The sequence below is a fragment of the Magnolia sinica genome, chromosome 1 (genome assembly GCF_029962835.1).
Source record: "Magnolia sinica isolate HGM2019 chromosome 1, MsV1, whole genome shotgun sequence".
Lineage (NCBI taxonomy): Eukaryota > Viridiplantae > Streptophyta > Magnoliopsida > Magnoliales > Magnoliaceae > Magnolia > Magnolia sinica.
The window spans coordinates 119,200,373-119,223,074 of record NC_080573.1 but is presented as its reverse complement, the minus strand read 5'-3'; the positions used below and the strand labels follow the sequence as shown (position 1 = coordinate 119,223,074).

General features: G+C 39.4%; 1 protein-coding gene across 4 annotated transcripts in view; it reads right to left on the bottom strand.

Moving 5' to 3' along the window:
* Positions 1-22,191, bottom strand: part of LOC131255716 (probable 1-deoxy-D-xylulose-5-phosphate synthase, chloroplastic) — a 32,035-nt gene extending 9,844 nt beyond the window's left edge. For all 4 annotated transcript variants that reach the window (XR_009176312.1, XR_009176310.1, XR_009176306.1 and 1 more), the window contains exons 1-6: positions 21,719-22,191; positions 12,238-12,357; positions 11,984-12,148; positions 10,401-10,551; positions 1,772-2,040; positions 275-554 (exon numbers count right to left, since the gene is read on the bottom strand). Coding sequence is in view for 1 of the 4 variants with exons in the window: in XM_058256514.1 (XP_058112497.1) it covers positions 275-554; positions 1,772-2,040; positions 10,401-10,551; positions 11,984-12,148; positions 12,238-12,357; positions 21,719-21,886 (1,153 nt within the window). In the remaining 3 variants the exon portion in view is untranslated. The remainder of the gene's footprint in view (positions 1-274; positions 555-1,771; positions 2,041-10,400; positions 10,552-11,983; positions 12,149-12,237; positions 12,358-21,718) is intronic.
* Positions 22,192-22,702: the final 511 nt, after the last annotated feature.

The following is a 22,702-nucleotide window of genomic DNA, read 5'->3' as shown; positions in this document are numbered from 1 at the left end:
CGATCCACATTCGACTCAAAAAGGGCAAGCATTGGCTGGACACGATCTTCTGGTTAGCTTTTGGCGCATGGTTCATCCACAGTGGGGCACATCAGATTGATGGTATGGATCGCCCAACCATGGGGCCCACCTGTGCAAACAGAAACCAAGGATACTATGCATATAGGGGAGGATCATACAATTCCTCTTTCAATGATCCCCATAAAACATGAAAATTTCCATTACATTCCGCCAAGTAAATGCCACTTTTGACTGTTTGACCGTCCACACAAACCTTGGTGTTTGACTGTCATCCCATTTTTGTGGCCTTCTTCTGAACCATCGCCCTCCTCTGTAATAACATGAACTAACACGGGCCCAGAAGAATCCAAAGATGCAACTTCTTGGAGTATGCAGATGAGGTCATCAATGTTGTGTCCATCGACAGGGCCAATGTAATACAAACCAAGTTCTTCGAACAGAGTCGATCCCAACGGGCCAATCATACCACGTGCATACTCATCAACTTTGGCCGCCAACTCATGCATCCCTCTACCAATTCTCTTAGTAACACCCTGTAGTACATATACAAGGAAACAAGAGAATAAGTCGAATGTGAAATGGAGATAAATCATGAAACTATGGATTATAAGAAAGCAAGCCGAAAAAATCTGTTGGATTGATAATATAATAGGGATCACGAATGCGTGCGATAAACAGTATCAGAAACAAGATATTTGATTTTACCATCACAAATTAACAAAAAAAATTCTATAGTGCGACATGCATCTTTAGACTTGCCGTGGGACTCATGGCTCACATGTGAAGACACACATGTGCAAGAACAAAGCTGCTCACCAAGCAGGCCCCAACAGGTAGATGTTTGGGCCCAAAAATCAGACAAGTCAACTAATCAATGGTTGCACATCACTAGAAATGGATGGTTAGAAAAATCGACCAACTATCCACATTCAAATACATGTGCAGTTGAATAAATAAACAAACATGAATTAGGTCCAATTCTCTACATTAGTTTCACCTAAAAAATCGATTCTTTTGATGGATGATCGAAGTTATAAAAAACTTCTAAGAAAGAATTTCCTAGTAAATCCATGTTAACATTTACTAAAACCTGGCCACACTGAAGCCAGGGGGTTAGATTCCCATGCAAGTTGCCAGAAAGTACCAAATGGTGGCAACTCATCCATGATCCACATGGCAGGGAAGCACACCAACCCAGAACATCAAAATCTGTGGCTCCAATGTGGGTGGAGGCGTGGAGCACAACCTGAAAGATCACAGCCATCTGATTTTGCCCCTTGAATTTGGAACCCCAATCATTTTCCTTTTAACCCATGGTTTTAAGACTTGTCCAAGTTGGGTGCAACTCAGAAATTTAGCACTTTGTAACAAAGACATGTAGGAGTCTTGCTCTCTAGGATAATTACAAGGAACAACACATTAATCTTCTTTAAAGGTCATTGAAAACTGATAAAAAGGGTTCATTGGCTAACTTGTGATTTGCAGAAAATTGACCTTTTTCTTGGAGGAAGAAAACCAAAATGCAACTCGGAAATTTAGCACTTTGTAACAAAGACGTGTAGGAGTCTTGCTCTCTAGGATAATTACAAGGAACAACACATTAATCTTCTTTAAAGGTCATTGTAAACGGATAAAAAGGGTTCATTGGCTAACTTGTGATTTGCAGAAAATTGACCTTTTTCTTGGAGGAAGAAAACCAAAATAACAACCATCGAAAATTACATTGGGGGGGGGGCATGAATTTGAATACCTTGGCAGCTTCTCGTAACTGCCGGAAGGATTTGCTGGACTGGAGCCTGCTTAGAGTGCTGGATAGAGCATTGATCGCCATTTTTGAGCCTTCTTCTGGCTTTGGCTGTAAAGAGTGTCGGCTATCATTCAAAATCACAACCATATTGGAATCTAGATACCCCGCATTGCTCATCGCTTCATAGACCTGACCAGCCATAGTCGTCCCATTACCGATCACAGTAACGATGCGGTCCTTCTTCCCTTTCAGGTCACGTGCAACCGCCATACCTGAAACCCATGAAGAAAAATCACTAAGTCAGCAAGAAAGGGATCACAAGATGTTACATTGCCGTCTATCTTTTGAAGTGAATTGAGGTTACAATGTACTAGACACCTCAGTAAGCAAATTCAATTAACTCTACTTGGAGCTGCCCAATTCAATGAGCACCCAGGACAGTGGTCTGAATGGATGACCAAGGAATTGATCAGAATTAGCCTGAACTAACCAATTCCCATGTTGAATCGGTGAATCAGCCACCAACTCAACAGAATCGATCTATTCTGCTTACCTTTACAAAAAGCAAAAGATTGGTCTCCCTAACCCTACCAACCTTTTAGGTTACGCAGGTCAGCTGGTCTTCAGATGATCAGGGTACCAAAATCTCTACAATCAAACCATGCTATCCTTCTTGACTACAGTCTACAGGTTTTCAAATGCATGGTTCAATAGGATACAACATCTGCATTCAGAGAAAGGTCCATTAATCGGACAATTAGAATCCTCTGATGGGAAATAATATGGACCGTGCATCCGTGATGACAGACCTCCACATGAACAGTTTGGATTGCCAGAAAATATGTTCTCCTTTAATATGGTTTTCAGGCTGAGTGTTCTGTTCTTGTTCCTAATATTTTATTTTTAGGATTCTTAAATTTTTTTCAATTGTATAAATTTACTAATTCCAAATTATCTCAGAGGGGCCACTTAGCAAAATGGCCCCCACCTTATTCCGATACCAGATACCACATCTGCAAACCTTGAAAGAAACAGATGATATACATTATTATTTACTAGGGATCGGTGTTTCAAATAGCGAATAGCGTGTAGCATAGCATTCAACCCCCTCTAAAGCATGAGGCATAAGCTAGATAGCATGCACTACTTCTAGATGTTTAATTAATTATGTGCTTGGTTGCACCAAATATCAACAAATTTCGTGATATTTCACACCAAATTAGTCTAATTAACAACGAAATTTAATGATATTTGGTGCAACCAAACACAACCTAAAATAATAATAATTAATAGACAGATTAAGGTTTTTTTTTTTTTTTAAAGGCAACATAACTTGTTTAATTATGTTACTGATATTATTTTACTAAAATTAAGTAAGATTAAATAAATTTTATATTTAAACAAAGCCCTTTCGGCTATTAGTGGGTTTGGAGGTTTAGCAATGAATTCAACAGTTTGTGGAGGCAGGTGATAGTGGCAAACAATGGCACCTCTATGTCTGGCTGGTGGACGAAGGAGTCCCCTCCTTATACAGATCCTCTTTTCTTGGGAGAAACATTGTTAAGGTGTCTTACACCATTCAACAGAATGTGTCCTTTTCCCTTGGCGATGGTAATAGAATCAAATTTCAGCTTGATCGGTGGTGTGGTTTGTCCACATTGGCTGAGGCTTTTCCCTCTTTGTTTGCTGTCTCATCCAATCCCTTCACTCCTGTCCAAGATTGCTTCTACCATAATGGGCGTGGTGGAATCTGGATCCCTTATTTTAGAAGAAAATTTTCAAATGATGAGGTCCACAAGTTTACTTTGTGTAACGCCCGTGGTTTTTAATAAAATAAAATAATAATACTTATTTTAAATTTGAAATTGGGAGAGATAGAAAAAGATTTTGTATCTCATATCTCCCTCTTATCCAAAACCCTATCTTTAGTCTCCTATCTAGTCTTAACTTCTTATCTTATCTATCCATAATATCTCTCCCTTCTATCTCTCTAACTCCCTCCCTGTATCTCTCAACTTCCTATCAGATTCTTCCTTTTAAGGAAAAGAGTCGCAGGAGGTGCTTTAATCCAACTACAATTGAAACCAAAATATACCTTATGTACAACTAGGAGAGAGAATTCGTGAAAAAGCAACTTCAGGTTAGTAACTTTGTAATTTTAATATTCTTAATGTAATATTTGGTTAGACCAGTGCAATGGACGGTTTGGATTATCCTTACACCCATCATACATGCTTGAATAAGAAGTATCTTTTCCTGCACAATTTAACTTACATGCAGAAATTTTCTTTCTTCGTACAATAATGAATGATTCAATTTATGGTTCTAAGATAGATCGAGTTTTTATGAATCTTGATAATTAAGGTAAAGCCTATCTGCAATATTTGGTCCAATCGGAAATGATTCTATCATTAATGTATCTGCAATTCAATATGGATGGATATATCCCTCAAATACCTGTCTCTCTCCCTCTCATTTTTCCCATGCGATTGGGAATATTGGAATGGTCGATATTCATTCTTCTTCTTTTTTTCATCCTATCTCCTCCATTTCCGAATGTGGGCTCAATTGTTGGGTCACTAAGATTCATTTCAATCGATTTTTCCCCAGGAGGCAAATATGCATATCTGTTATGTTACGATGCATTCTTCGCACTGGGAACATATGAATTCTGCATTATTCCCCTCAAAGCAACATCTGAGCAAGTAGCAGAGCTAGTTGATCAAATGGTTGAAGCAGTATTTTATGCGGATACAAATACATACGCAGATTCATACCCGGGCCCAAATGAAGCATCCGAGCTAGTGGAGGCACAGCACCTCAACGCAGAGTGAGCCGCATGGGGAGCATAGTGAGCAGCCGAGCATCAGTTGAAGGATAAGAGAATTCCTACTATTCTCTTTCTTTCTCTCAATTGAAGAAATAATTGGAAAATCAAAAGCTGCATACAAAAATGAGTAAGAACCCTTCCAAAGGCGACCCTCTCGAGTTTTCGGCTCTTTCCGTCATTGAAGTAGCCTTTCATCGCCCTACCCTAAGAAAGAAGTCACTGTCAAATAGCTCGCCCTACTAAAGGTTTCCATCCATTCGTTAATCTCAATCCCCTTAAGTACAAATTGACGGACTCGTTAAGGCCTTATATACCACTAAGGACTCTGACGAATGAAACGGATCAACTGTAGTTATTAGAGACTAATCAACTGGTGCATATCAAAGAGCTGGTGGGGAAGAAATAAGAAGGTATGTGGATCAAAAGAGCCCTTAGAAATACTTCAAAATTGGAATGCTCGAAGGCGTAACACTAAGAGCCGCCGCTGATGGGGAAGTGACTAAACTTGATTTACCCGCTTCAAGAAGGAAGGAATTAGCTATTGATGAATCCGAACGAACAGCTCTATTCCTAATGGGCATGACATCTACATCAATCCTGTTCAAAATGGATCACACATCTAGAAAGGGTTCCTCAAGTGCAGGGAGAAGTTTCATGGGACGAGTCTAAGAGCCTTACTTGCTTCTATGAGTACGGGTATTGTGTTGTTAGAGCTGGAGGATATTATAAAGAAAACTTAAATTTATGCACAAGTGTTGACATCACTTGGCATAGAACGTTGATATGGGTATCCACACCGTTCATCCAATTTGTAAAGGCAAAATATACCCAAACCTCAAGAATTTGGATGATCTAATCATCCAGTGGGCCACCCGATCAAGTAGTATGATATATCTAATACTAATTTCGAATCATGTAGAAACTCTTGAATTTATGAGATTGATCGGGTTAGATTGGTTCAAACAATCATTGGAATCAAATATATCAAAATTTCCAATTATCTAATCTAATTAATCAAAATTGATGGGCCACACTAATCCAATTAATCATTTGTCATTCAATTTCTAAATCATATAAAATAATCATAAACCTTGATCATCTTAAGACATGCAGATGGTCAGATCACCTAAGGTGTTTCATCCAAGGTGGGCTCCAATGTGAAATAATCAGATTAATAATGATATTATGGGTATAAATTATTAGGATTTCTAGATACAAATCATTCATATCCTCTTGTAAAATCTTCACTATTGGACAGAGGTGAGTAATCCCATCGTGTCTCATATTCATTGGAATTAAAATAGATTGTTTGTGATTATTTGATTGATTGATTGATTGATGTAGAGCAGGTCGCGGACACTTTCATGTTTAAGATGGACCAAAGAAGGCACGATCGGAGGTAGAAGTCATCAAGACCGTCAGAACCTTAAAACAGGCATATCTCGCAAACCAGAATGAGTTACTCGACATACCATATATGATTTTGGGGTAGGACCAGCTACTTTAGCCAACCAACCCGGCTATGCCGAGTTGCACATGCCGAATTTGCGAGATTCCATCAGATCGACGGTCGAATTTCCTGTTTATTTCCGTTTTTACTATTTTTAGTAAGTTTTAGTTTGATTGTAACTCTTCATCCGTTGGGCTTTAGGAGTTATGTCCAACATGAAAAGTGGTTAGCAGTGTTTTAAATATCGACGATATCGGCCGATATATCCCACGATATATCTTGTATCCCACCAGTGCGATACAAAACGCACAAGTAGTGCGATATATCCCACATGTTCGATTTGGTGAGCATTTTCGAATTTCAGTCCTTTTATTTTCTGTAAATCATGTTAAATTAGTGTCAAATTGTTACAAATCCACGATTTTTCATGTTTTGCATGAAAAATCATGGATTGGGAGCTTCGATTTCGAGATTTGGAGGAGATGGGCCGAGTTGCGAAAAATTGAAAAAAAAAAATCAAATTTTCCTAATTTCTTGCAAATCGTTTGTAATCTTTGTGTCCAAACATCAAATCAAACATGTATGTAACCTAATCTAGTAATTCTTCTTTTGCTTTTGAGTGTATTGCTTGTGTTTGCACATGTCTTCTTACATTTATAAATTATATGAATAGACATTAAATTTACTTGCATCAATTCAGTTAGACAACGCATAGATTAGGACCCCAATACAAAGAAAACCTATCATGTATACTTGTTTTTTGTAATGTTTTAATTTATAAATTGTATTGATGTCTTTTTAAACAATCACCGAAGTTTCATTGAAAATTTTGACCAATTTCCCAATGTTTCCCCATGTTTCCAACAACAGCGATACATTCCACGATACAACTAATATATCCCATGCGATAACCGATACGCATCCGTATCCCAAGAATGTGATACGCAACGCGATACCGATATTTCGAACACTGGTGGTTAGAATAATTAGGACAATAATATGGTCAAGTCAAATAGGACAATTACTATAAATAGTAAATTTACTATTTATAGTAAGTTACAAAGTTTAGGGAGTTTTAGTTGTAGTTTAATTCCTAAACTTCTTCCCAGGCTTGGTATCCTTATTTAAAGGTTGTAGACTCATTTATTTCATATATCAATTAATTTACGAATTTTCATGAATACTATTTCTATTTTCTTGCTTTTTCCTCGTGGATTCGAGAAGTCTCTGTGAGGAGTCCAGAGAAGCTTCGTGGATTCGAAGTAGTTATCCTTGAGGAAGACGATGATCGACCTCATCACATTCATCCCTACATCAGTGATGTAATATTTGGAGTGTTTTGTTACAATGTTGTTGATTTCACTAATGTGAATATATGTTATGGTAAATCACATGCCAAGTTGCATGAACTATGAAAATTGTACGTTGAATTCACATATAAACATTCTGATCAAGACAAGTATCTATGGGCAGTTATGAAAATGATGCATCCATACATTATCCATCATACAAACACATTACGTTATCAATCCTGGGGGACCTCCGTGGAAGAATGTTGATCCTGGTAAATCGCTACCAGATGCGGGCTATGCCCAAGCCTACCAGAAGGTGGAAGCCTACCCAACGGGTGGAAGCAAGTTGACGATTTTCAACCCAAGCAGATGGACGATCATCTTATCTAATGCATTCATACATCATTGGGATGCATATCATTGTGCATTCTTTGTTTTTATTATATCTTAATTTCAATAAGCACGAACCATGCTGAGTTTTCTCACTAAGCCTGGCCAGCTTACATTTTTATTGATGAAAAAACCGTAAACATGAGCAATTCGCTGATGAGTTGGTGCAGGAACAGGAAGTTGTGGCTGAACTAGTGCACAACCCACGTGAGACGTGGTTGTACTTATCAGAAGAGGGAATGGCTGCATTTGGACTGTTCCTGATTATTTAATTAGAATTTTACTTGTTAGGATGGTCTGATTTATATATAATGAATTATGGTATTAGTTATAGGATTTTAAACATTTGTTAATTGAATTGTTCTAGATCTATAGTAAGTATTCATTAGTAAGCTGTATTGACTGATGAATGATGCTTAATTTATGCTTATTGAATGTTAATGGATGTTGAGAATGGGCGAATGTTGGTGCTTAAATCATTTTGTGTGAATGATTGTGAATGAACCTAGTTGGAATGTAAAATGAATATTATTTTACCTCTAAATAATCGTATAATGGAATGAGTTAAGTACACAATGTACGAGTTACGACTCGAAACTCAGGTCTGAGGGTGCACATTTTGTACTCGAATTTCAGGCCATGACATTTCGCTCTTTTCCGTTCTACAGGATTTCCATCGTGATCCAACGCAGAAGATACCTTGGTGTGGAAGTCGTCAAAGTCTGGAAAATTCCCAATAAGATCCCTTTACAACTTCCTCTCCTCTAAAAGACAATCATCCTCCTGTTGTCATACTGGTGCGGTTTGGGCCTACTTTGTTCCGCCTAAGGTGGCGGCATTCGGGTGGCTTGCTATCAGAAACAGAGTTCTGACCATAGTAGATAACCTTCATAAACTAGGGATGATTATTCTGAATGCTTGTCCCCTATGCCTTAAGAACGAAGAATCGATGGACCATTTGTTTCTCCACTGCCCTTTCTCTGCTAACCTTTGGTGGAGCGTGCTTTGCTTGGCAGATATTTCCTGAGTGATGCCTTCCCTCGACAATCTGTTCTGCGAGTGGGATGGTTCGCTAGGCAAAAAGAAATGGCGCGCTATTATGATGGTTGTTCTTTGGGGGGTGTGGGCTAAGAGGAATAATAAGGTCTTCAAAAACCAGAGTGCCTCATCGGCGTTAGTGTTCTATAAGATTTTAATCTTTTTTCGCAATTGGGCTCCGTAGTCTTATGGGAGGTTTTTTGTAGCTTGTAGTGAGCAGGTTGGGCTTTGGGTTTTTTTTTTTTTTTTTTGTAGTTTCTCTTCAAACCTTTGATACCCCTCTTAATAAATTCTTATCTATGAGGAAAAAACTAAAATTTATTAAAAATTGAAATTTTTAACAAATCATTGAAAACATTAATTGATTTTAATGTTTTAGTGAAAAATAATTTGTGTACATAAGCAATTTAGCATGTAGTGTAAGCTACATACAACTTAAGCTATTTTCATGAGCTACCTAGCATTACGGCTAAGCTACGCTATGTAGTGTGAGTTACCATTACATAGTGAAGCTATTTAAAACACTGCTAAGGCTATGGCAAGTGCAACGCACGCAAAGAGAGTAGGATAGAGAATAACAAAGTGAGAATGAGGGTAAGGGTGCAGCTACACGTATGTGGGGCTACACACACAGAGGATAGAAGGGTTTCGACGGTGGGTGATGTATGCCCACTTTTGCCAGTGTTGTGATGCACTTGAGCCTGAGATCCACCTAGTTTTTGGGCTGACATCCCAACATGAGCTAGTAAAATATATGCATGGTGTGGATGTTGCAGACTCATCACAATGTGCCCCACAAATACTTTGTCGCACGAGCTCTCTACCACTGCAATCTTCCATATAGGCTACATGCAAACATGAGAAGGGGTGGATGTGGGCTACTCCCAGGAATGAGGAGTAAAAATGCCATTGGGCTGAAGGGCTACGACAATGAAAAAACTAAAGGGTTTTTTCCTCCGTATAACTAATTAAAGGGGCAAAAATCTCCAAAAGCTCCTCACATTAAACATGGAATAGATATTAATTCTTCTGCAATGTTAATGCATGACAATTAACCACTTGCTCTAAAAGCTCGAACGGATCGAGCATGGCGAATTAATCCATTTATCTCATAGCCCAAGCGATAGCCCAAGCCCCACATCCATGGGTTAGGTCCTTGGCCGAACCCTCCTCGTGGGCCCCAAATCCATGGGCTCTGCCCCCTCGTGGGCCCCAAATCACATGGGTTCCACGGGCCGCACACCCCAAGTATGCCCCCACATCCCACGGACCACCTCGCTCGAGCCTAGTGTCAAAATGCCGATGCATTAAATGTCTTGGAACAACTTACATTTTTATAATGGTTTACTTAATGACGTCAGAAGATGGAAAACGGTTCTCTCAAAATAAAAATAAATGAACAAAAATATTCGTTGGAAAATCGTCATCTTCCAACCAAAAATGGCCATAAGTACTCATGCCCCAAGAAATGCATGTAAAAGAGAAGGATATTCAAGAAATGCATGCATGAATGTTTTTGTTGATCCCTGCTGAAAAAATTAATTAATTAATTTTATTTTTAAAAAAATAAAAAAATAAAAAAATAAAAAAAAAAGAAAGAAAGAAAGAAAGAAAGATAGGAAGAGAAACTACCAAGTCCAGCAGAGACACTATTGCATCCATGCCCAGCACCAAATGCGTCATATTCACTCTCAGAGCGAGATGTAAAACCTGAGAGACCGTTCTTTTGCCTTAGTGTATGCATAAGAGATCGCCTTCCAGTGAGAATCTTATGTGCGTATGTCTGTTCAACCAAAACAACCAAACTTATCTCCTTTCAATCAAAAATTCCTTCATAAACAAGGACAAGACTCTAGTTGTTCTTCAGGACGTGGTGACTCATCCTCCCTACCTCCTTACATGTGGCACAAGCATACACCTACCCACATTACCCAAATTGTGGTGCACAATGTGGATGGAGCATGGCTCAAAAATGACATTGATCTAGCATTCCTAACCATCCAACTGGTGGCCATCAAATGCATGGTCAAAACTAAAATGGTGAGTGGTCCAAGTTTAACGGGCAAAATCAGCCAGTTGCTATCATTCATTCAGAGTGTGATTTTTAGGCTATTCTCCATCCACGATAGGTCAGCACTTTCAATGGTCTGGAAAGCTGTACAACCATGCCATGTGTAAGGTCGATGAGTCGCCACCACTTCTAAAATGGTGGTGAATAGTTGTGACAGTGGATCATGCTAGTGCAACCAGCTTCTGAGGCAGGTTCGAGACAAGCTAAATTGGCAGTGGGCTCGGGCAATAAAATGTGGCTGATTTAAGTAAATCGGTTGGACTCAGGTAGAACCCTACCTGATCTGACCTGCTCATATAGGTTATCATTACAATTAGCCAGATGGCCTAACCCCAACTGACCCAAAACACAAAATAAAATAGAGGCAGAGATACATCCATAAGATGTGTGCGTGTGTGTCCACTAACCAAGACAGGTTGGGCATACCTCCAGCCCCATATTCCATTCATAACCTGAGTTGGGCCGTGCGGAGTAGTTGAGCCCAATCCAATTCCAATGGGTTTGGCCTGGGCTTGATAAATTTTAAGAGGCCAAGTAGGATTACAGTAGAGTCAGCCAGATGACCCAACTTGACTTGACCCAAAATCCAAAAGAAAATAAAAGAACAGAAGCATAGATACATACATACGATGTATGTGTCTCTGTATGTATCAACTAAACATGCCAGTCTGGGCATACCTTTAGCCCTATAATCCATTCATAACCTGAGTCGGGTCATACAGGGTAGTTGAGCAACCCCAATCCAATTCCAACGGGTTGGGCCTGACAATTTTTGAGAGGGTCATATTGAGCCATAGGATAATGGATCACTGGCTGGGCTTGGGTCAGAATTCTGGGCCTGGATCCAACCCTAACACCACCCCTACAAGTGAACTGAAATCATTGTTTGATTGAATATGCCAGCGGGGTGGGGATAATTCATCTTGTATTTACTGAAAGTCTTAGGCGGCACCAGAAGGAAATCCAAACATGCGGGTTGCCGTTTTTCCAATTTCCTTCCCATAAATAGTACTGTTCATTTTAGGTACTACTCAAAATGAACAAATTTACTCCGTCAGAAACACAATTGAGCCACCAAATTTCCTGAGTTCTCAAATATACCAACAGCTATCCTAGTAAGGAAATTCTAAACAGTAGCAGCTACCTGTTCACCAACATCCCACAGTATCTTGTCCATTGGGGCATGGAAAACGTAATGTATTGCAACGGTCAGCTCCACCACCCCAAGACTGGCTTTAAAGGGTCTCCGTGTTCTTGACATAGAAAAGTTGATCTCAGAACGGATTTCATCAGCTAACTGTTTCAGTTCCTGCATTGTAACCATTTCAAATAATCACCTAATCCTGAGAGAAGTTCAAATTTGAATGGTTGAAAGCTTTCAAAGAGAACTATCAATACCTTGGGAGATAAGTTCTTCAAATGAATTGGATTTTTTACCATATCCAGCAATGGTGTTGGATCTTTTTCCCAGAAGAAATCGTCGATATCAGGTAGAGCACTAACTCGCGTCTGGGACCCCTGCATCAGCATCAAGATGTACATAACATCACTTCAATAAAGACATCAAATATATACTATATATATATATAACACAAGCAGCTTTTGGACATTTTGGCCCCCTCAACTAGTTTTGAAGGGTAGAAAACTTCGAATATTCAATAGGCATGGGAAGACATTTCAAGCGAAGTCAGGGGTATTCTGGGAACTGAAAAATGTGACTATTGTCGGTCGAATGGCTCAGGTTTCACTTGAAAAAAGCCTGCCATAGGTTTGGATTTTTCCACGAAAAGAGTTTTTTCTAAGGGTTTTGCTACAGTATGGTCGCCCCTAAACACAATATGATATGGTGGCTGGTTTACATCCCTGGATTGCATCCTTAGATTGAGCTGAACCGTCCATGTTCTCAATATGACCACATGGAAGCTAAAGTCTTACAATCATGCTTCATTGATTAGAATATGAGACACTGAATGTTCATCTTTATACACAATCACCCGTTCAACAAATATTTCTTTCCATGGCCCAGGTAGCATAGGATGCATAACATAAATGGTTCAAATCATCATTTAAAACCCTAGCAAAACCCCTCTCTGAATTTTCTCAATCCCATATTTCTCTCTCCCTTTCTCTCTAAGAAAATAAAGGAAACAACAGAAAAGAGAAGGCATAATGTCAACAATCCCCACAGTTAGTTTGCTAGCTTTTTAGAACGATGGAAAACTGATGAGGACATCAAACCCTTCAAAGTTTATCAAAGATGAAGGTGGCTGACGAATACATCTTTATGGCTCGATGATGGTTTGTGGCACAACCAAGGAGGATTTTGAAGACCTTACATGTGTCCCTAGATTTATTGAAGGCTCCACATTAAGAGGATACACGTGTAGGATGAGTTAGAAGACCGATATGTTACGCGGGATTTTTTAGAAGGCTTTGTTTTGGGCTCTTTTTTTTGTTATAGGGATAGTTTAGTCATTTTTTAAATCCGAATTTTATAAATAGGGTGATTTTTACCTTAAACCTAATAATGTTTTTTTAATGAAAGGTTGGTGCCTCCTTCCCCTTTCTCTCTATGGTAATTTCTTCTCCTCCCATGATCTCCTCTTCTTCTAAATTCTGTTTCTAGCCCTCCAACCTTCTTCTTCTTTTTTTATGCCTAATATTTTTTAATTGTTACTGTTTACAATTAGATTCTTTGAAGTCCCCTTTAGAGGTGTACACAAGTCGATCTATCGGCTCAGCCACTAGCTAACCCCAGCTCGAACTCAACTCAACTCAGCTTGGGTCGGTCAGCAGCTTGGGCCAATTCAAGCCGAGTTTGAGCCAAGATCGAGCCGAATTCGCCTGTGCAGCATTTCCACAAACGCATGGACTACACCTTCAAAATCTCATTGTATGTAAAATGGCAGCAGCAGTTTTACAGGTATTTCATCAAACACCTTGTAGGCACCTTGTAGGCAACATCAAAATCAAGAAAAAACGTATTTGTTTCATATACATACCTTCCTTACCACCAGCCGAAACTTCGTTAAGTCATTTCGTCAAACACTTGGTGAGCAACATCAATATCAAAGTAAACGAGTCACCGAACTGGTTCGATCCGAGTTCGAATCAAGTTGGGGTTCGATCCGAGTCGAGTCAAGCTCGGCCAAGCTCGAACTCTGTTTGAAATTTTTTCGAGCTTAAAAAATCAGCTCGACTCGGCTCGAACTCAATTTCGAACCAAGACAAATCGAGCTTTTTCGAGTTGAGTCGAGCGAGCTAACCGAGCTAAATTGGTTTGTGTATAGCCCTAGTCCCCTTACCCCGAAAATCTAATAATTGATCCCAACCCTCTCTCATATTTTTCAGTCGTCCCTTATTCCAAAAATCCTTTAATTTCCTGGACTAGAGAAGCTACATTGATTGTTGGATTGAAACCATGCAAGATCAGGAGGTCCCATCCCTCGCCGGATACAATCCACGCATGATTTAAATGCGGTACTGCAGGATTGTGACGATGGTCTTCAACCATTGCATGTTTCCTTTGTTATTATCTTTACTATGACGTGGAATGTAGAATATTTCAATTGATTTGTTTAGTTTATTTCGCTAGATAATTTTTGTGCTCACACATGCATCCTAGTTTAGATCGTCCTGCATCAAAAACTCTCTCCCTCTCTCTCTCTCTCTCTCTCTCTCTCTCTCTCTCACACACACACACACACACAAAATTGTGATTCCTTGCCTGGCACTCATGTTGAGATCTGGGATCCAAATTGCAATAGCATTGCTTTCAAGTCAGGTTTGAAAGAAAGTACCAGCAATTCAAATCCTAAGGATCCATTTTTCTTCTTTCTTTGTTTTGTCATTTCCTGGTGATTGAATTAGTGTCCCCAATTAAAACCAACTGTGCATCCAATCCAAACATGGTCTTTATCATTGAAAAAAGACAGTTTGGTTCACCCATTGTTGGCCTTAAATTCTAAGGAAAAGCTAATGTGGATTTGATGTGACTTTACCATGGTTAAGGGGCAGGTTAAGGGGCCTCAGGCCTGTTATGACTAGTGTTCGAGTTGCCGGTGTCGCTACAAGTTTCGCTGGCCGGAGATAAAGATATAATATCGTTATCGCCGATAATATCGCCAATAACCGGAAATGCAGGGAAAAAGGGGGAAACATGGAGAAAATGGTGGAATTTTTCAGTGAAACTTCAGGACATGCCTAAATACATATATTTACATATTTAGGAATGAAAAATTTATAAAAAGAATAAATTAAATTAAAAGTTTCCATTTAATGGGGGCCAAAAAGCATGCATTGACCCAATCAGCAAAATATCATTTTTGGAGCTTTCTATTTTTTGCCCAAAAATAGGAGTTGAGTAGAAATTTAAAGAAATTATCCCCATTCAACTAAACTAGGGCCTGCCTGGATGTTATTTTCTGATACAATAATTTCTTTCTAACAAAAGTGTCACAATTATACAAAATCGGTTACGTGCCAAAGGTGGACCACACCATGATGATCAACTGGAATGAAAATCAGATCAATCCACTCTTTTGGCTGGCACACATGTACACTAAGTATTCCATCGGCTGCCCATTGATTTTGAAGTTGTGGCCCACCCAAAAATCGGTTCATCTTGATCATCATGGTGTGTCCCACCATTTTCATGGATCTGATATACTATCAAAGACATGTTTACAGTAAAAAAAAGAGGCGAGATGTTCATTGGATGGCCCCAAAAAGTTTTATGGGCCCCAAAAAGTTTTAAATGGTCAATGTTCATTCAACATTGTTTCCTGTAATGTGGTCCACTTAAGATTGGGATATACCTCATTTTTGGTCTCATACCGTAAAATTATCTATAAAAATAGATGAACGGCATGGATGAAACATATACATCATGGTGGGACCCACAGAGCAATGGCTGGTGGCAGGGGAATAGCCAATCCGTTTCCGATCCGCGCGGACGCGGCTTAGATACTGACAGGTTGAGTAGCGGTCGGCTACTGAAGTGACGTCACCATGTTCTGTAGGCCCCACTACGATGTATGTGTTGTATCCACACCGTCCATCCATTTTGAGATATCATTTTAGGGCATGAGCGAAAGGATGAGGTAGATAAAAATCTGTACTGGACCCCACCACAGAAAACAGTTCAAGAGTGATTCCTACAATTGAAACTATCCTAAGGCCGGCCATAACGTTATTTGAAATCCAACCCGTTCAAAAGTTAAAAATGACACGAAAGAAGGGAAAACACGAATATTAGCTTGATCCAAAACTTACGTGGCCCTCCAAATATTTTTCAACGGTAGACATTCAATTCAACTGTTTCTTATGGTGTGGTCCATTTGAACATTGGATATGCCTCAAATTTTTTTTATATAAAGGCCTAAAATTATCTGTTAACGTGTATGGACGGAGTGGATAAAATAAATAAATCATGGTGGGCCTTACATGCGGTGGCCGGGCTGCCTTTATACACGCGCGGATTGTTTTCCACGTAATGCGTTGATATACGCTCACTGCGTTCGTACCTAACTGGTGCAAACTTTTTGGTGGGCCATCATACATGATGGGAGTCTAAAATCTGAACGGTCCACGTGATGCAGCACCCCATGAAACCTGTAAAACTTTTACTTTGATCCAAAACTTTGGTGGGCCATGAAAGAAGAAAAATGTTTCATCTATTGATTTGCATTTCTCTTTTCTATAGCCTACCAGAGTTTTAGATCGGCATGAAATTTGCCCCTACAAGGTTTCATGTGATTCCGCATCACATGGACCGTCCAGATTACACTCCCATGACACGTGTACAAAGGTGCGCATGTGCGTAGGTGCGCATGCCTCATCAGGCTGGTAAGAAAAGAAAAGTAAAAAAAAATCCCGATATCTATTACGGGTTTTTCTTTACGAAAAGAAAAAAAAAAAAACCAAAATTTCGTGGAAGAGATATCTCCGCCGAAGAAATGAGATTTTTGAAAGAGGGTTGATGCAGAAAGGGGATTTTCATACCTGAAAATCCAAACAGAATGGCACCGGGCACTGTTGATCGATGCGTTCTTCCGAGCTCCAACTTCCGATCCGATCAACAAGTAGGCGATCTTCTTGATTCCGATATTGTTTCCGAAAGAAGGGTTTTCTTATTTCCGATATTTTTTTTCGTTTTTTTGAAAGAGGGATTTTCTTACGGATTTATGGGTTGTTGGCCACAGTTTTCCCGTGATAGGGATCGTGGTTGGTAGCTACAGTGCGAAAATCTCGATATTATTGGCGACAATCTAAGATTTTCGCCGATATCTCCGATTTTTCACCGATATCTGCGATATTTCGCCGATAATCCAAAGAGAAACGAAATAAGGGGGTTTCGGTATCGCAAGACTAGTGATACCGATATTATCAGCGATATTTCGATAATATCGCCAACAACTTGAACACTGGTTATGACTACCTTGGCAAAGCATTTTCTCCTGTGCACATTGGAAGAAGACCGTATTTTTACAAACCACACCACCCCTGCAGCATTGATTGTTGCTTCAAAAAATAGTCTTTGATGAAAGAAGACCTTCTAGATGACACCAATTAGTTGGGATAATGCTTAGATGATGATGATGATGAAAGAAGATCTTTCTACGTGAAGTTTCATCTAACAGTTCGGGCGATGGAAGAGAAGCTCTTAGTTTTGTCCACAATATTTTCCTTCTTTGCATGCACCAAACAATGACAAGGATCAAGACTAACTCCATGACATGTGTAAAGCCATTGTTTAAGAACATCAAAGGAAGATGAAACATTAAAGCACCTCCAGGCTCCAGCATTAAATAGCGAGGGGAAGCCCAGACGTGAATGCCTAATAGATGCAAATCAAAACCAGAGGTGCCACTTAGAGACATTCTATAAGGTCAACTAAAACTACGGTTTCTTACATACTGGAATAAACTAATCCATGTTAGCAAACAAAATGGCATAGAGCAAAACAACTACTATTTTCTATATAAAAGAATAATAGTGCCCCTTAGGCCTGTTTTCCAGCCGGCGCCTACTGTTTTAATCCTACGATAATATTACCCAACTCCTCCAATCAAGATTTAAGGTATCATCCAAAACCAGTACGAATTGACCAATACCAAGTCATCTCATCCATAAACAATATGGCTGTATCAGCCCGAAACAGCCAAATACAAGGCAATATGACCCAGTGTTGGTGGTGACTGAAACAATACACCAAAACCGATTTTCAATCCTTTTGCCTTGATCCAAGTTACTTGGGGGCTTAGTTTTGACCCTTGCAGTTCAATTACATTTATGTAAAAATAAATAAAATAAAATAAAACAGAGAAAGGGGGAATAAATTATTGAAAGTTTCAAACTAAAGATAACTAAAAAGGGAATCTTAAATGGCTTGGATATGGTTAGGGTAGCATGACTTTCACCCATTAGATTCGATAAATAGAAATACTCTACATTCTCCGTTTTACGAATGATAAATCCAACCAAATATTTCATCAAAACAATCATTACTCTAGTAGTCATGCGAGCCTCTACTGAGTTGAATCAAAGAACGAATTATGGAAGACTATCCTTACAGACGGGTAATGTGGGGCATTTTCACACCGGGCTCGATTGGGGTGGCCTGTGTGATGCAGGGGCACACTCGGGGTGCGTGGCCCACATAACCCATGGATTCAGGGCCCACAAGGGAGCGGAACCTATGGATTTGGGGCTCACGGGGAGGGTTTGGCCGAGGACCTAACCCATGGACTTGGTGCCTGGGCTATAAGATAAAGGAATTAATTCCCCATGCTTTAACAGTTCGAGCTTTTAGAACAAGTGATTAATTGTCCTGCATCAAATTGGTATTAAAGTGAGAGGTCTCATATTCGAGACTCCTCACTGAGGGCGATTAATGCGGGGTCATTTTCACACCGGGCTCGAGTGGAGTAGCCTGTGGGATGTAGGGGCACACTCGGGGTGGGTGGCCAGCATAACCCATGGATCTAGGGCCTGGGCTATGAGATAAAGGGATTAATTCGTCATGCTCTAACAGTTCGAGCTTTTAGAGCAAGTGGTTAATTGTCCTGCATCAACGGGCTAGTTATAAAGTTTCTGAGAACCAAGCCAAGTGCCTTGGTGGACCAACTAAGATAGAACCATATATTAAAAACAGCAGTTTCATTGCCAGAATTGGTCAGTGTTGTCTGTTGTGTCTAGGTTGTATTGCCTGCAAATTGGGAGAGTCACAATAAGTTGGTCTAAAACTTCAATACCATGATTCCCATGTGACATGGCTGATACAACCCAGTCGCGCTGTGCATATAGTCAATACAGAGAAGTCACACCATGTGATTCAGCTGAATCAGAATGAATACCAAGGGGCTCATCCAATTCAGTCCACCAAGTCTTTCCTCTGCACAGAACCGGTCCCTAAATCGTCAAGACTAGGGCCAACATGAGTCAACTCGGTATTGAAGTTTCAGGACCCCACATCAACAACAAGAAACTTGAGAAACCGCATTTAAGCAATGAGACGACGACTTCTACATATGGCATATGCCACCTTGATCTTCAGCAGCATCATATTGGATCAAAGAAAAGAAATACAAAACCAAACATGGAACTGATTAAACATCATTGAATTTAATGACCTTAGCATGTAGGTTTTGATATCATATAAATCCAATATTTACATCATATACCCTGAAATCACATTAAAAGTTCTAGTCCAATAACCTTGTCTAGATAGTGGCATGTCCATAGTTTGTCAACCATCATTGGCAACAATTCTCATAAAAATAACGATACCCCAAAAAATAGTTGTTCCCTTACATAAAGCAACCTGGATAAAATTTTGTTTTTAGCATAGTTATTCTTTGTACACATGTGTGGCACATGTACCACACATGCCAATGCACCATAAGCGAGACTAACCATCTTCTAGTGTTTTAAATAGAAAATAGCGTGTAGTGTAGCATTCACCCCTCTAAAGCGTGAGGCATAAGCTCTACGCTACTTCTAGATTTTTTATCAAGGTTGTGCTTGGTTGCGCCAATTTCATGATTTCTACTCCAAATTAGACCCGATTAATAATGAAAGTTAACAAAATTTCATGATATTTGCTGCAACCAAAAACAACCTAAAGTAATAGAAAGGGCAATGATTAAGTATAAAGGTAATGAAAGAGCAACGAAATTGATTTAGTACTATTAATTATATTATTTTACTAAAAGCATTAAAAAGATTAACTATTTTTATTGAAAATAGAAAAATGTAACAAATCATTGAAAATTTAGTTGATTTTAATATTGTAGTAAAAAATAACTTGTAGTGTGAGCTATGCAGCATAGCGTAGTCTATATAGTGTGTAGCGCATGCAAATTATCATGTAGTGTTGGATACAGGCGACTTAAGCTATTTTCATGGAAGCGGATTGCGTACTGAGTAACTCAGTACGGTAAGCGTACTGAGTAAACTCCGTGGGCCCCAGTGTCATTCATGCATTATATCCACTCCGTCCATCTCTTTTAACACATAATTTTAGGGCTTTATCCCAAAAATGGAGTATATCCAAACCTCAAATGGACCACACCACCGGAAACAGTGTGAATTGAACATCTGCCGTTGAAATATTCTTGGGGACAACAGAAGTTTTAGATCAAGCTGATATTTGTGTTTTCCCTTCATCCATGTCTTTCTGATATTATGAACAGGTTGGATGACAAATAAACATCACTGGGGGCCTTAGAAAGTTTTCAACGGTTGAAATCAATACTTCCACTTTTTCCAGTGGTATGGTCCACTTGTGGTTTGTATATGCATCAATTTTGGTTTGAACCCATAAAATGATCTGGAAAAACGAATGGACGGCGTGGATAAACCACATGCATTCGTGGTGGGCCCAACTGAGTTTACTCAGTACGATAAGAGCGTACTGAGGTACTGAGTAACTCAGTACGCAATCCGATTTCTATTTTCATATGCTACGTGGCATTAAGACTATGCTACTCTATGTAGCGTAAGCTACACACTACACAGCGTAGCTATTTACAACACTGCCATCTTCAAGCAGCCCACATGTCGGACATCCCTCCTTCAAACGACCTACATTAGCCGCAGTGCCACCATACATCTTCAAGAAACCCACATATGTCCTTGTGAATCTTCAAGCATCCCACATGTGCCACACATGCCAGTATCAATCTACAAGCACCCCACATGCCCAAATGTGCCAATGTGAATGTTTACAAGAGATGCATTTGCCTGTCCATCCATCCTTATACCCAGCATTTAACAAACTACAACCGATACAACATCGTGATCTATCCATACAAGCCTGTCCAGACAAGCTTAAGCTAGATTGATGTGTCCAGAGCAGCCTACCCAAACATAACTTTGATGGTAACCAAGTGGTCCCTACGTACTAGAAGAACGCATATCCTACTCACAGGCACACCTAATTGCTGTCCCCTGCATACATGACACACAAGTTCGAGATACTCATCAGGTGGGCTCCACCATCAATGTGCCTTGTCTCAAAACTCAATGCCCATTGAATGGTATAAACTGCTGGATTTGCACATTCTTGGAGAGACACTGAACTTTTCACACAACCTATTTTTATCCTTGGGATCACCCAACTGGGCCTTTTTCTTTTGGCCAGGAAAAATCCGAGGTGGGGCCTGCCTGATGAGAGGTCCAGATCTCATACATACTTATTACACATATATGGAACAGCAGGTAAGTTAGAATTTGCCCGTAAACGATCAGCAAACAATACTGCAAATGTAACACATTCTGTTCACATAATGCATCCAAAAATTGACAAAAATAGTAATCAATTCACCATCAAATTTCAAGAACATAAACATGGAAAAATGCAGAAATTTCGACATACCTTGGAAGAACTAACGGAATCGGAACTTGGGCAGAAACCCAATTTCAGAGATTCTCCTCTTGGGTTGTAAGAAAGCTTAAAGAACTCCAACTTGGGGGGTAAAACAGTAAATCCTCCCTGAATCAGAGCCTTAATTCCAGATGGGCACTGAGCAGAAGCAGCACCCATGTCTAAAACCAGACACCCAACTCCTCAAACCACTTAAATGATAGAAAAAAACACCATTACAAAGACAACTTGAATTGAACAAAAAGCCCAAAATTGATAAAAAGACGACCAAAACGAGAAGGGAAAATGCTCCCAAAGCTGATTTATCAGCCCAAAACTGCTCAAAAGGAACTGAATTTTTAAAAAAGAAACCCCCAAAAATGATCGAAACCACCCAAAACCGCAATCTCTCTTCTTCTTCTTCTTCTTTTAAACTTCCGGCGTGAAAATCGATGGGATTCTCTAGAGAACCCAGATCGAAGAAAACCACCCAGCACTAGTGGCAAGTAATTACTTTGGTGTTATATTTATATATATATATACTCCGCATGAGTATGGATACTCATACACATTCACAAGTAATTATACACTTTTCATTAAAAGTCATCAATCTAAACCGTTAAAATTATATTTACACTGATTTAAGGATTAAAAAAAATCTTATATTCATTGGATAATCCTAAATTTCTTATTAATAAGCCATTGATTCTTCCATGCCTTTTTATAGAATAATTTTTAAGATAATCATTTAATATAATGTTATATTGAGTACTTTTAAGCAGTTCCCACTATTTTGACGGATTGGATCTACTTTTCGCACCACACATGAACGATGGCGTTGCACGTGCGTTATATATGACTACACACCTGTAGAGTATAGTAAATGCCTCGTTACTAAAGGAGATGTTATAATAAATCCACTCGTTCGCCGTGTGATAATAAACAAGATAACTAATCTTCATTAGTTATCTACAGTACATCCCGATGTACTGCTAC